Source organism: Porites lutea, chromosome 8 (assembly GCF_958299795.1).
Source record: "Porites lutea chromosome 8, jaPorLute2.1, whole genome shotgun sequence".
NCBI lineage: Eukaryota > Metazoa > Cnidaria > Anthozoa > Scleractinia > Poritidae > Porites > Porites lutea.
In genome coordinates, this window is record NC_133208.1 from 11,618,557 (window position 1) to 11,633,980 (window position 15,424).

The 15,424-nt window shown below is 38.0% G+C and overlaps 1 protein-coding gene across 2 annotated transcripts; it reads right to left on the reverse strand.

The window, feature by feature from the left end:
- Positions 1-49: 49 nt before the first annotated feature.
- On the reverse strand, positions 50-15,366 carry LOC140946083 (V-type proton ATPase subunit H-like). 2 transcript variants are annotated; one of them, XM_073395159.1, is made up of 19 exons: positions 15,288-15,366; positions 14,848-14,926; positions 13,749-13,830; positions 12,915-13,023; positions 12,239-12,328; positions 12,069-12,112; positions 11,846-11,915; positions 10,752-10,856; positions 10,156-10,250; positions 9,293-9,403; positions 7,857-7,944; positions 6,975-7,046; positions 6,032-6,079; positions 4,183-4,235; positions 3,450-3,528; positions 3,277-3,323; positions 1,547-1,648; positions 1,326-1,439; positions 50-678 (listed from the first exon to the last, which is right to left on the reverse strand). In XM_073395159.1, exons 2-19 carry the CDS (start codon positions 14,915-14,917, stop codon positions 645-647), a joined length of 1,413 nt encoding a protein of 470 aa, XP_073251260.1. In that variant the 5' UTR covers positions 14,918-14,926; positions 15,288-15,366; the 3' UTR covers positions 50-644. The 2 variants fall into 2 exon arrangements, with proteins under 2 accessions (XP_073251260.1, XP_073251259.1); XM_073395158.1 differs by having other exon boundaries at positions 10,156-10,253.
- Between the last annotated feature and the right edge of the window lie 58 nt (positions 15,367-15,424).

A 15,424-nucleotide genomic window follows, 5' to 3' on the forward strand; every position in this document is an offset into this window, starting at 1 on the left:
CCCTTTTCCCCCAGAAACGCCTGATACTCAGGCTATGTTCGAGAACGTCTAACGGTCAACAAAAGTCTATTTTATTATCTCATTCCAAGCGTCTTCTGTCAATGAAGATATTATTTATCACATAAATCGCCATGCAATGCCAGCAGAGACGTCAAATAGAATTACAAGCCATCATAAACCAGGAACCGTGGCCTATAAAAATCTGGGTCACATAATCCCATTTGTTATCTCATTTAACTTAAAGTACCCTATCTAATTTGTCCACTTAATTTACTAGCATTATAATTTCGTATATGAACAAAGTTTTCAACAACTTTCAAACGGTAATGTACCGTCCGCTAAATCAACCGAAAACATTTAATCGCCCTTCTAAACCATCTCAGCCGATAGAGTAAACTCTGACGCAAATAGCTTACATCAAATCTGGGGCGATAAAATGCTTGAATTGCAGGTTGATGACAGTTTTAGTGTGGGTGGGGAATCTTGCAGAGGTATTCGATACATAACGTCAGTGTCGGTCGCATTTTGTCGGCCTTGTTTCGTGACGCATCGAATTCCAGGGATATGACGTGTACAAGATGCTCAATTATAGACATTCTCTTATTTAAAATCACTACACCGCACCATCTGGATAAATATTTCATTTACGTAGCTTTGAGCTGTTTGCCAAGATATTCCCTAAAAGGCAAGCAATTAAACATACCATCAATGTATGTAAATCTGAAATACTAAATGTCAAAAACTTTCTCGTCTGAGTCTAGCCCTTCAGCGCCAACGTAACCTGCGATCAGGCGTTCTTTTCTTTTTTTTTCGGGGAAACGCGAAATTCGGTGGACAGACAAGGAGAAAAAATGGAAGAAGGAACGCCTGATCGCAGATTAGCGCTAACGCAGAGGCCATAGGTTCAAATGCCCTTGAAGCTCCCCATTTTTTTCCGGTTAATTTGCAGTTGCTTTCAACTGCGATGAACTTATCTTCACTGAATTAAATTACTTTTGTATGCTATTATCGAGAACTGGCACTTTTTGAATCGCCTTCCTTGCGGCCCTTGGCAGTGACTGCGGCTTTTTCCGCTCGTGCAAACACTTGTTCGCCTTGGACAGCCGTGTTTCCAGTTTTCCGCCCTGCTTGACATCGAGCAACAAGTTTCCCGCACTTCTTCACAAAGATTACAATCCACGATCCTACGATTGGTTTCAGTTGTAGTTTTCGTTGTTTTTTCTATGATTGGTTGGTTGAATTATCATGTTACTTTTTGCAGAAACGATATAACATGTGGTGTTACTTTATCTCAAAACGGTAGAAAATATCCTGTTAACCCTTACCAGTTGTGAACCATGAGTTTCTGCACAGCCAGGAGAGCTTCTTTACGAACACTAGGATCGTTATGGGACATCATTTTCATCACCTTGACTTTACAACCAAGATTCTCAAGCACACTTAGAATTAAAGAACACACACATTCAGACCGAAAACACAAATCATTTGTAGAAAATTCACTACGATAGGAAGAAGCTAAACAACATTGAACAAGAAAACAACATACTGTTTTCCTCGAGGGTGATGCCGTACATATTCACCAGTATCATGAGCCGCTACTGCCAAAATGGTTGGATCAGCGGACGTCTCCAGTAACCTTGTCAGCATCCTAGAGAATTACCAGCAAACCAATCAGAATCTACTTCATTACGCAATCATTACAAGCGTAGAAAAACGAAGGAAACTAAGGAGATCAGGGTGACACTGCTACGAACAAGAACAATGGTATCCGGAAATTTCAAAAAGCAGCTAAACTTAGAAAGTTACCACAAAAAAAACGTCAAGGGGATTCGCGTACAAAACGCGAGCAATGCTCAAATTTGTGGTTTGCAGCGGGCGGGCGTCCCGACGGCGATGTTGGTTGACAAGAACGAATTCTGCATGGCCGCCATGTCACATGGTTGCAAACCAAGAATTTGGGTGCCGTTTTCAACTTCGAACTAATCTTAGGCAGGCTAAGCCCGAGAACCGAATCTTTAATGAAGGAATGGGGAGAGAGATTTCACTACGTCTGTACTGCTACACTTGCTTCAAGCCATAAATAATAAGTTTAATTCATTTAGAAGAAGAAGTCCATAGACGTTTATTGATGTCCATCGAACTTACAAACAAAATTAAATTAAATTCAAGCATATACAGGGTGTTTCAATAGTTCGCTCCGATTGTAAATTGTATTTTGCGCAAAGCATTTAATGCTTCTCTAGGCAAATGTAAACTGATTCAGGTAAGAAATTTATCTAAATAACCGTTCAAAGCAATTTCAAACTAAAATTTGACGAAATTATAATATTTATGAAGTTTTGCCCCAAATGTGCACGTACGCGAGTTTTTTCCCGCCATATTTTTCCTGCCCATTTCGTAGGTTTTCTCTTTTCGTCTTTTTTCCGTTTTCTTCAATTGTCTCCACTCTGTCACGAAAATAAAGAACTACACTGTTTGTGCTAAAGCTGAGGCATCTATTTTTTTGGTCCACTGGCCATTCAGTCAAAGAAATTGTTAAACTGTTCAATAAAGTCTGAATGATATAAGTGAACAAGTGGTCGAAAGTAAAGACTTTAGAAGACAAAGCAAGGAGTGTATGGCCGTCTTTTTTTAAATGTGTGAGAAATGTTATCGAAAAAGCTGTAACTTTATGCGTAATAAATCTACAAGACAGAATGGTAAAAAAAACTTCAACTTCACAATATCAAAGTTTCGAGCACAACGGTATGAAGATATGTGGCCAGCAAAGGATGGAAAGCCTTGAAGAGAAAAAAGCGGCGCACATGTAGATATGGTGTCAGAAGGATTTGGAAACTTTATAGCAAAGGGCGACCGGCTAGCAAACTCACGTGATGTGAACCCTCTGGAGACCATCTGGATTCTCGTCGACGAGGAAACATACAAAGAACCAGCCCCCAAATAACTGGACGAGCTAAGGCAGTGACTATGCTTCGCCTGGAAAAGTGTGTCTTTAGACACACTTTGGGAGCTCGTACATTCTATACCTCACCACTTCAGGGGCGGATCTAGGATCTTTTTTAGGAGGGGGTGCACTCGTCTCTTGCTCTACTTCAACACCAATCAATGTACATACAAACACCCCCTGCTTGCATATAGCTTGGCTAATTCATTTTCTGACATCAAGATTAACGTCAGTAATTTCAGAGCATAAATCCCAAAAACTGCCTGTAAGCGATGGGATTGCGATTTCATGCAAAATATGGGTAGCAGTTTTTAAAATATCTGTAAACTTACTTCAATAATTCGTAATTCTTCTCATTAAGGCGTTGCGCATTCTCCCTCTACAAACACAAAAAATTGGAGTTGGTTTGTCCCGGGATAAAATGAAATCCAATGAAATCAATAAAAACTCTCAACAAATAAGTTTACCAAGAGAGATCATTCTCTCTTGGTTTTACAGAAGTTACCCAGAATTTCTCGGACTTGTGTACAGGACTCCACTCCAGTCTCCCCGACCTCACCTCGGCTGCATATTCATCAAAAGTACTTGCATGGATAAAATCAAATAACGAATACAATTGGTTGTGGAATTATAGCAAAGAGCGCTGAATTAAGTTACCTGCTGTGTATTAGAAAAACTATGCATTACTGGATTAAAGCATACAGTCAATTATTCACCTAATGCCAGCGAAAGACGTCAGGCTTATTTTCACCCAAATTATGTATGTGCTTTCGAATAATAAACAACTCTAATACCCGCACGCATGATAACATAAATTCGAAATGGTGTGTCAAGAACACCACTGACTTCTAACTTTCAGGTCTAGTGTGCTATAGCTCTAGAAAACGTAAGTGACCTTTGTTTTTTGTCGGAAAATAGGCCTTTCCGATGCAGAGGGGTGCATCTTCCTGGGATACGAAGCGAGCTCACCTTCCCTCCTCCCACCTAACCTCAGCTGTTGAAAATTCGGAAACAGAATTTCCACGTTTTTTTGGACATTTTTATTAAAACGAACTTTTATCGCGAAGGCACGGTCGTTGTTGTTGTTGTTGTTTTTACGACGTGTTAACTCATTTCTCAACAAAAAGAGGATCACGGGCATCTTACCCCCTCCCCCCACACCACCACCACCTTCGCCCCAGCGGCGACCACGAACGACACAATTGGAGAAGATCAAGCTTCAAATAAGCTCATCTTACCTCAAATCTTGAACACGCTCATTAAGCTTTTCATATACTACTTCAACATCATCCTGAAACACGAACGACAGCACAAAGTTGTGTTCATTTGTAGCTCACTACCAGAAATTTCTTTAGATATATATCTTCGCGTAATTCTCACTTGTTGGTTCGCCAGCTGAAATGATCTTGGGCTAAAGGAATGACAGTGGAAGCTACACTCACAACTTAAAGGTGCTTTGTCACGCTATTTGCTAAAACTTGTCTTCGCATCAATTGAATTTCAAACATAATGGTCCAGTTTTGTTATTTAAGATTATATTTAGGCATTGAAACTGATTCTTATCGTCTGTTGCAACGGATGGCAAGGATGGACATGGACTGAAACATGAAAAAGTTGGGCCAACTGTTCCAAGTTTTAATGCCATGCCTGCAAAAAAACACCCAAAAACTTATTATGTTTAATTCTCCCTGATGAAATGTGTTTGATATCTAATCATGTCTCAAACGGAGCATTTTTTGTATGGGTAAAGGTACTAAGTAATGACTTTAGCACAGAATTGACTTAAAACAGCAATAGAGTGGTTTTCGTTTGAGTGTCGTAAAACCAAAACCAAAGTAATTACTCTGGCCAATCACATAGGACACAGACAATACACTGAACCAATCAAAACTCGAAGTAATTACATGTGGCTGACGCAAAGCGCGGGAAAATGCATGCGAGCGCGTCACAATTGGCTTTGGTTTTACTTCTGATTGGATGAAAAGGTGGCGCGAATCTTTTAAGCCAATCGCATCGTGTAGAAAGTGCAAAACCAATTACTTTTCGACACTCAAATGAAAACCGCTCTATCCTCGTGACATAGCTCCTTTAAGCCTGTAAGTCCCAATAGTGACTAGACGAACATCAATTTTGTCCTAACGATATCCAGAGATTGTCGAGAGCAAAGTCTATGACAAGTAATACTTTTATATATGCGATGTCGAAACAGTCCGGGCTGTAATTTTATTCCACATATTCATGCTTTATATTTTAACATATTTTAATATGAATGTATTATATAGAATTTTTAATATTATCTTAAAAATCAGTTTTTGACTTATTATCTAGGATTCATTTGTAATTTTCAAGTATTGTTAAGTTTTTGTAAATAATTGCGTAATTCAGCCTTTGGCTGCGATGCAGTTTTAATAAATAAACTATCTATCTATCTCTATCTTTAATCAAATGGTCACAAAGAGAAAAATATTTGATCTTTTATCAAATTCTCTCCACTAATTCTTTAAAGGAAATGTATGGAGATCAGTCTGGAGAATTTGTATGTGGATCTTGGGGCTCAAAGGACACCTATTACGGATCCTGTTTAGATTTTGTTCAGACTAATGTTATCACTATGGAATTCTTGAGACTAAAAACTGGGCTAATTATGGACAGTTCACTCGGTGCCAAGGATGTCAAACTTCATAAATTCCCTTCGTCTATAATATGGACACTTCTGTAATGAAGACACTTGGATTTGTTTCTTTGAAGTCTTTATAAACTGGAGGTTTGGCTGTAAACTGGAACTTGACAGTTCCCTTGGTCCCAAGAATGTCATCATTCATACATTCCTAGCTCTATTATACGGACACCTCTGTATTTCCGGGACAGCTAGGTCCTGCCCCTCTGATGTTCGCATATGAGGTTGGACTGAATTCATGGCACTAGAAAAATTGGATCAATTTAGGTTTATGGGAAACTTCCCACCTACCCCTCCCCTAAGTCATAATTTTGCCCTAAGTGAGAAGTAAGTGTTAATGTTAGCTTAGGGGAAGGGTTGGTGGGCAGTTTCCCAGAAACCTAAATTGACCCGAAAAGTTATTGACATACCCTGATATCTTCATCAGCCCAAGTTTTACTATACAAAACTGACAGAACCTGTAAAAGAAAGATATGGTGTCGCGTGTTCCATCAGCAAAAGAGTTTGACTTAAATTCCCAGGGGACTTAGATAAGGTCTCATACGTCTCACAGGCTCGTCTTCTTAGGAACATGCGCAGTTTGACAGTAAGCAACCACACAAAAACAACCTCGTTTCCAGGGTTCCCAGAACATTTGTTTCCCCTACTTAGCGGGACTTGGTGCTCACCAAACGGATTGCAGTCTCTGGGAACGAAACTTACTCAGATATCTCTTAAGCGAAATAACAGATACCTCGGCCAAAGGCGGATTAGATTAACGAATAGAGGGAACATACAGAAAGCAAAAGAAAATCCTTTGTAAACACATTAAATGGGTTTCAAAAAGTTCCAACTTGCATTAATCCACCAGCGGCTCCAGCAGTCTTAAAAAAGACTGATGCCATTGAAATATTAATGCACAAAGTTTTTTCAGTGCATACACTAGAGTGCCATTTAAGTACACGATGTTACCCGTCTTTAATCTTTGGCAGATTTCTCCTCGTTACTAAGAATATAAGTTCTGTACATCACAGGAACGCACGGTCTGAAAAACTGATGCCTGCTACAACTAATTAGTCTCCTTTGCAGTCGCTAAGGCCGAGCGCCGGGGAGCATTGCGTGACAGCGGCCCGAGCGGTTGCGAAAGATATTGCTGACAACTGACGTATTTCACCAGGCTTTTGACGATACGTCAGCAAAGGAGATAACCAGCCAGTTTTCTGCGATACTTAAAGCTATTGTCACCCATGAATTCTTGTACTTTTACGCTATTTTTATAAGTATTACATATAGGCTCAGAAAAACGACGTTGTTGTTCCCAATTTGTCTTTTCCTTATACAGGTCGATAAGAAAAAATGAAGGAGTTTACTTACAGGAAGCAGTTTGCACTGAATCATGGACAGGGATGCTTCATTCCTCCTCTCCTCTGGTTTTTCCAACAAATTCTGAAACAGAAACACTTTTTTACAGCCCTTTCCACATTACTACTTTTTAGAAAACCTTCGTTCTCTATTAATAATAATAATAATAACAATAATAAAAATAATAATAATAATAATAATAATAATAATAATAATAATAATAATAATAATAATAATAATAATAATAAAAGCGTATCCAATCCACTAACGACGATTTTCACACAGTTTTCGTCTGACCACACTAAACCATGCAAAAACACTTATCTCAGGATACGGATGAGCGGATTTAATTATCTACTTCCCCCATTGAGGATAAAAACGATAGGCCTCTATCTTCAAAAGACTTTACCCTCAAGAGCCGTGTTTTAGAAAACTTTCCGCTTTCACAAACCTCCGTTTTTTATCATGTCAGTGTTAGATACTACAGGGAGATTTAGGGGTAATGCTTGAGCTTAATTTCATTTTTTTCGCGTAGCACGTCTTCGAATGGCGCCTATAGTCGTTGCCTCGGTAGGAACGATTGTCACCCAAAGGGCACGTCTTCGGAAACCGAAATGTTTCCGAATATGGTACGTAAAGCCTAAGCTAATTTTTGCATCTTCCGAGGCCTCAGATTAGAGGAGTTTTATCAAGTTTAAAACACAAGGCGTAGTTTGATAAAGCAAGAGCTGTTTAGAGAATGGTTTTAGAGATTTTGCTGGAGACCCGTTCGTTCTTGTAATAACATAATGGCCATGACATTCGCATGTATCAGGTACGTGTTTAAGACGGTGATAAACATTTAAGGGCGAATATCCTGGTTGTTGGCCTTGAAACTCTAAAAATATTCCTTACCCTTAATGTGGCAATGATGATCCGTGTGACTTTTTCTTTGCCTGATTCCCTTAAAATGTCGGCCAGAACACGAATCACAGCATTACCCCTATTAATACAGAAACATAGTCATTTAGTATTCATTTGATATCTGACAATTATGGAGACATTGTCCTGAATCTCCAGGATAAATCCCTGTAATGGAAAGGGGACCATTAAAATGAAAAATTTGGAAAGAAATAAGATTGTAAGTAAAATTGCAACGTCTGTTGGAGAGGACAAACGTAATAATTTACTTCTATCAACTGAATTGATGGAACATGAAAGTGGATATGTCCTAAGCCAATTATGTGGTGAAAAAAGAACCTGAAACAATTCAAGTTTGACCGGGAGTCGAACCCTCACCTTTAAAACAACTGGACGCAACCCTCTACCCATTTAACTAATCTAGCATGTGAGCAAGCTCTCCATTTGTACCGAGCGAAGGAAGTGTCACGAGAGAACGCCCCTCGAACTAGCGTCTTCGTTCGCGTGCAGTTCTCGCGAGACTTCTCGCGACCCTCCCAAATGGAGAGGGTGAAAATGAAATTACTTTTTTAATATATGAAACACTATTCACTGCAGGAGAAGAAAAAGAAGACAAAAAACGAAAATTGTCACAGTTTGGCATCTTACACTTGAGTTGATGGCATAAATTGGCCACCCGGGAGAGACTGAGAAGCTGCATGTAACGTTTCCATCGCAATCCCTTTGTTGGAACGAACAAAGGCATTGTGGGTTGTGTGTGGTTTATATATTGTGTAATGGAGCAATGCTGCCAGTGTGAACAAGATAACATCAAAACCAAGAGTAAACTACTTGAAGGAAACTTTGGGCATTACTATTGCTGATTTAAAAGAAACTTTTATTCTGCATTTATTATTACTGCTGATGTAGGAAGGACGCTTTATTAGATGAAAAATGAGAATTGGAAGATTTTTTCGCTTGTTTGTTTTTACTTTTTGTAGGCACTAAAGGGTGTCAAAGGTTGTGAATGACTTGGAGTGCAAGCCTGTAACCCTTTTTCCATAAAATCCTAGAGGCAAACAGTTACATTGTATGTTAAGCAGATCTATTGAAGTTTTCAGGGTCAGGGGCGGATCCAGGATTTTATAATGGGGGGTGGCTGATACCAATCGGCCACCAAACTATACGTTAATTTATTCTAAGTTGTCCTACGTTTGTCCCAAAACATGGTGATTTAGGAAGAGTGACGACTGGTTGGCTTCAAAAGGTTTTTTGAACCCACGTATTTCTATATTTTTTGGGACTAAGGTGTTTCCGTTTGTTTATCTACGTATTATGTTTTTTTGGTGGACTTTTCTAAAGGGGGTGGTTAGCCACCCAATCCACTCCCCCAAACCCTGACTGGTATTCCTGGTATTTTCATTCATTTACATATAGATGGACTTATTTACCCTATCATTCTCTCTGAAATCCTTGGATCAAAGGACAACAGCCAAAGCACAAAAATAAGTTGATATTGGAGCTGGAAACCAACATTTGGTGCCAGAAGCGCAGACACAACACTAAAAAACAAAAGAGAACAATCATGACTTCTGATCTAGTAATTAGTCACAACTAGAAGAAAAAAAGGAAAGAACTGTGTTACATTTAAAAACCCTTTCACTTACAGACTGAGTGTCAAGTTGTTCTAAATTTTAACTCTGGACAAATAATGTGTGACTATGCAAATGAAACCCCTTTCTTTCTGCAGCAGTCCTTTCAGCATTTCAGCATTTTACAAAATGAATTGGCATTTTCAATGTAATTTTTACTTTGGCCTCTTCTTGGAACACTTAATATATGGTCCAGAGGAAAACAGGTAATTCTGTTTCCCAAGAATCTCAGTGTTACCTAAGGCAGGGCAAAGGGAAATTGGATGATGTTTCCACACTGACATTTAAAGGGCCAATCATTTTTGAAGTGATTTATTATTACCGTAAAATTCCGAAAATAGGCCCCTCCATGTATAAGCCCCTCCAATTTACCCTTAAATACAAAGCAAAACAAAGCAAAAACGGTAAATTTCTTTCTAACTATAAGGCTAGCCCAATCAATTTTGAAACGCAAATTTCCCTCCGTAGATAAGCCCCTCCGAATATAAGCCCCTCCAAAAGGACCTTTGAAAAATATAAAATATATTGTTAGCTGTCATGTGAACCTGAAATAACCAAAGAGAGTGTAAGGTATACTGAGGAGAATATTATTTCAGCTGTATAACAACAAGCCATAGTGCCCTCAAAGTTTCACCAGGTAATTATCTGTTAAACAAACACACCTTTGAACACCATCCAGTTTGAAGAAAGCTTCCCTGTGAGAGTGAAGCCGCAGCATCAGTTGAAGGCACTGAGCCACACTGTGCTGGTAATCATTGTTCTTAAACAAAATAAGAAAATAGAATAAAAATAATAAATTGATTCACTTCTTCACTGGTAAAGCCTGCATTGTGTTGCTCCAGAATATATCTGTTATTGGTCAAAGTTAAATTCAGGTTAAAAATTTTTAACTTGGGTTGACTCTCTATTTCCTTTGTCTCCTAGCCCTAAAAATATCATGAATCAGGGCTAGGAGACGAAGAAAATTGACAATCAACTTAACCTGAATATTCATTTTGACATTTAACATAATTATATTCCCCACAGAAGGGACTGGAAATTCCTGTAAAGAAAATTATTTAAGGCATTGTCAAAGCAAAATTGAAGCTTCCACGCACAGTGGGTGGGGTGGGGGTAAAACAAAAAACCTTGAGGGGATCAAAGGATATTTTCTAGAGAAACACATTGTTAAACCTAACCAAATTTCATCTATGCTAAAAAACGGAAATGGTTGCCAAATGATGAATAAATGCATGATATGCACCATTGGAATACTTACAGGATTTGCCAGGCTTCCTTTCACCCAGGACAAAAAGTAGTTCAGATCATTGTCAGGTAAAGAATCTTTTCCCCAAGATGCCAACTTTGCTACAATGATGGCAGTCTGAAATTAATAATTTAAAAAATTAATTTCATTGTGAATAAAATTTGGTCACACCACCAGGGTTGCGTTGTTCTACAGCGGAAATCCACATTTTCACTATACAATGGTCAGTGTCAAGACAAAAACTGAATTACAAGTGGTTGAAATTGAGTGGGAGTGATCAATGTTTAGAGGACCAGTGTAATATGATCCCCTAAACATCTAAAAACTTTCATCTTCCATATCTGCTATGTACTCCTAGACCTGTGATTGCACTGCCACTGGAGGTAAACATAGCTAGTGTTTCTCCTTACATTTCCAACATCACATTTAAGTGTCAAACTCATCAACAACCATAATTATTATTAACAACTAAAGGTTGGACCAGTTCCCTGTAGGATGGTGGAGCCATGTGCATACAAGCCAAGTGATAAGTATCCATAGTAATTACAGTCAGAGATCTATCAATATTATTTAGATTTCTGGAAAACTGCCCACCTAACCCACCCCTAAGCTAACAATAACACTAACTTACTTCTCACTTAATGTTGGCTTAGGGGAGGGGTACATGTAGGTGGGGACTTTCCCAGAAACCTAAACTGATCCAGTTGGTACCATCAGCACCCTCATAATAAACAGCGAGAGATCAGTAAAAACTAATTACTGTAACTCAAGAGATCAAGGGAGGGATGGGGAGGAAGGCAGCAACAAAAGCATAGTGTAGTGGTTGTGACACATGAATTGCACTATGAATCCAGGAAACATGATCGCATTTGTCCCTGTGTTGAGGTTATGTCGAGCAAATTTTTAGTATGGAACAATGAGATGCTGTCTTTTGCTGTTGGGTAAAGGTGACTTTCATGTAGAAGTTTCAATTATGGACAACAATGATTTCATACACTGTACTTCTGGTTGTGAATAGGGTTGCCATTAGAAGGGCTGTGTGCGACACTACATTAGTGACGGTTTCAGTGTCCACAATAGGAATAATTCTTGTTATTATTAATTACCTGATGTACAATGAACTGATCCTGTCTGTTCAGAAGTTTAAGGAGAGCAGCCCAGACACTGACGTTATTCCTGATGGAGAAAAATTGTTATTTATAATTTTAAAAAAAACACAGAATTTTTAACATATATATGTTAAATCCTGGTTTTATATGAAGATGAATACTTATTACATGTATCCTTGTGTTCGAAAAGTGTTAATTTAAGAGAGTTCTAATAATTTACCTTTTACTAAATTCATGGAAGATTGAAACTCTGCTTTTCTCCTCCTAGGAAAGAAAATTAATGGCTTTTTAGTATCTATTGATTGCATGAGTTCTAGTCTGTTATCTGCAAAACAAATATTAAAAGTGAGGACTCCTCTCCTTTTCATCAGACTTTTTTCACATACTCACCGTCAACACATCATCAATCAAGACAAGGATATATCTGATTGTTTGATCCCGAGAAAGCCGAGCCAACAGTGACAAACAGCTCTTCACAAACTGAAGCAGAAATATACAATAATTTTGTTATGATTCAAATTTGCCCTTTAGAATACTTTCTATTTGCCTATTCAGCTTCTCTGCTGTACAAGGTAAGTTTCCCTCTTCTATGCACAAAAATCCAGTATCACTATTAATTAATTTAATTGGATAGGAACTACCAAGTGACAGTTTCCAGTGGTACATGCTGTACAAAGGGTAATTTATAACAAAAAGTCCATGGATGAATTTAAATAAAAGTTACTGAGTAGTACTCTCCTGTAGCGTTATTTTTATTATGTCACAAATAGCTGATGAAGTCTCCATCAGCAACCATGCACATATATTCTTTATGTCATGGTCTAAATTTTTTCGTTGGACAATAATATTAATTGTAAATTTTTGAACCAGATGTATTTTTCTTTGTCTACCAAAATCTGGGGAAAAGGAGCACAAATTAAAAATCAAACTGGTTTGAAAATTTTCACACTTAAGATAGATTAACATGTAAACCATGATGTAACATTGATAATTACAATATTTTCCTTCTGACAGTGAAATAATAATTTTTGTAATAATCTTATAAATAATGATTTGAGTGAATTACCTGGTCTCCCTTTTGTTCCAGAATTTTACCCCTTTCTTCACTTCCCGTTATTTTAGTGCAGTCATACTCTGCTATCATGGTGTAATCTTCCTGGTTGATCATCTGACTTCTGATCATTATGATAAAAAAAAAAACAGCCCTACTAGTTACCATTACTTTCAATAACTTTCAATAGCAAGCAGTCAGGGCAGGGTTTGAAACTGGGGCTAGATTACAAGTATAGTGTTCTGACTGCTCGGTCATACTGTCACTGAACACACATCAATTAGAAAATTACTGGCATTTTCCCTCTGGATTAAAAAGCTCTCTTTGGGACTCAAAAATTGATGTACATGTAGAACTGTCTGGTGACAAGAAAAGTACAACACATAGCAGTAGAGAGCATTTGCTGAGGAATAGATATGGTATAATGGGTAGAGGTACATCCAAAAGAGAGCCCTAGAAAACAAGGATAACACAAAACAAGGAGGGTTGAATATCAGGAACAAATTACCAAAAAATTTGAAAGCTACAGTCTTGAATTTCTTCAAGAGTCTTTTAATTTCAAACACTGGATAATATGCAGTCAAATTTCTGACACCACACATAACTGGTTTATCTGAAAAAAAACTCACTAGCTGGCCTTTTTTGTAACCTACAGCCCTGTAATAAATTTTTGGTGTCTGGATATTGGATGAAAAACTGTTTCTTTTGTTGTAAGGTTTGCACATAATATGCCATTATTTTAAACCAAAAATATGTGTGACTCCAAAGAATTTCTGATGGCTGGAGTCATTAATTGAGCATACTGCAGTGAGACAGATTGATTATATGAAGAAATGAATTTCAGCTTACTGAACATAAGACATCCAGTTAACAGTCTGTTTTCTGACGTCTTCACTCTCCACTGATAACCTTCCGAATGGCATCACAGTAGCTGTAAAGGCAAATAGAGCGTGCTTAATACAAAAAAATAAGGGAATAATCATGGAAGTGACAGCAGAAACACTAGCGTGCGTCATTGTGTCACAGACAGTCTAGTCCCTGATAGAAGCCATTGTGCAGAAGGACTAGAACAAATTCTCTTTCTATGTAGATCTCAATCATCAAGAGATAAGTCTGGTTGCAATGCAGGCCTATAAAAACAGGCCTGTTCTTTTCCTTTTAAGATCAATTACATGTATATTCTCAGTCTTAATTTCTGCAGTGGCTGATAGCACTAAAGGTGAAGCTGTTACCAATCAGAAGTATAACAAAATTTGTGATATTTTAAGCTTTATTAAATGTAAAACATGTGATATTCATGCTGAAAATTTAAAAAGTCTTTAGAAATCAGGCTTTTGCTGTACTCAGTGGGTAAAACAGCAAGGACATCTCTGCCTTGTAGCAATGCTCTGACTCCTTGACATTGTTTGGGTCTTAAATCCAAACTTAAGATTTTATGAAAGAAAGTGGCCCGCTTTACAGATGTCAACCTTGTTCCCAGTGTTCTCTCCTACCTGTTCCTGCAGAGCAAGAAATGAGATGCAGGGATGGGTAGGAGAGGAACCTGGGGACGAGGTTGTACAGACATGTTCATCACCATCCACCATCAAAGTGCACATAAAAGAACATTACATCATTGCATGATTAAAAATCAGCCAACTAGTTTTTCACATCCCATTCTGGGATGCAAACACTCAAATAGATGGTTTTCACGTTACGTCATCGCCGCCAAGCTGGTGGATGGTAAACAAAACATCGCTCATTAGCTCGCTTTGTTTGTCCACCAGCATTTGTTCATTTCACCATTGTTATTTGTGTCCCCCGAGATTGCTTAAAAACCACCTATTTATGACACGCAAGTGCAAGCTCTCCTTCCCCTTTTTCCTGTCCCACCTCTGACCCCCAAGAGGGCTAATGCTCAAAGGCTAGCGCCTGGGTTAGTAGTATTATAATCTATGTTCAACAATACCTGATGATAGACTTGGATCCTCTGGGACCGTATTTGAAGCAATATCTGCAAGGCTTTGGTAAGACGTCATGGTGCAAAACTGAACAGAAACAAAACAATAATTTGATAAGTTTACTGTTAACAACAACGAATCATCAAATTCAGTACACTTGTTTTAGAATCATCTTCACAAAGTATTTACGAGATTTTCTTTCATTATTTTTTTTCAATAACGTGATTGCATTGAAAAATAACACACACCTTTAAATTACACACTAAGAAGATTCCTTATTATCTTGAATAATTTTGTGGAATCGACACAACCTATAAGCTTAACAGAAATAATTATTGGCCTGTATATGAAGATCTTTTCTTTTGTTTTTAAGGAATTTACAGAATAATGTTTACCTTACACGATTAAATTTCGTCCAAAATAATAAAAATGGATTCAAAGGACTTACCTATGAAATAACGATCAAGAAAATAAAAACAAGAAGACGAAGAACCTTGACCAAAATCCCTTGTCATGTGATCTACCGTGTAAGGACTGGAAATAACATAAGACGTGAAGGCGTGGTTACATCTCGTCGAGCACAAA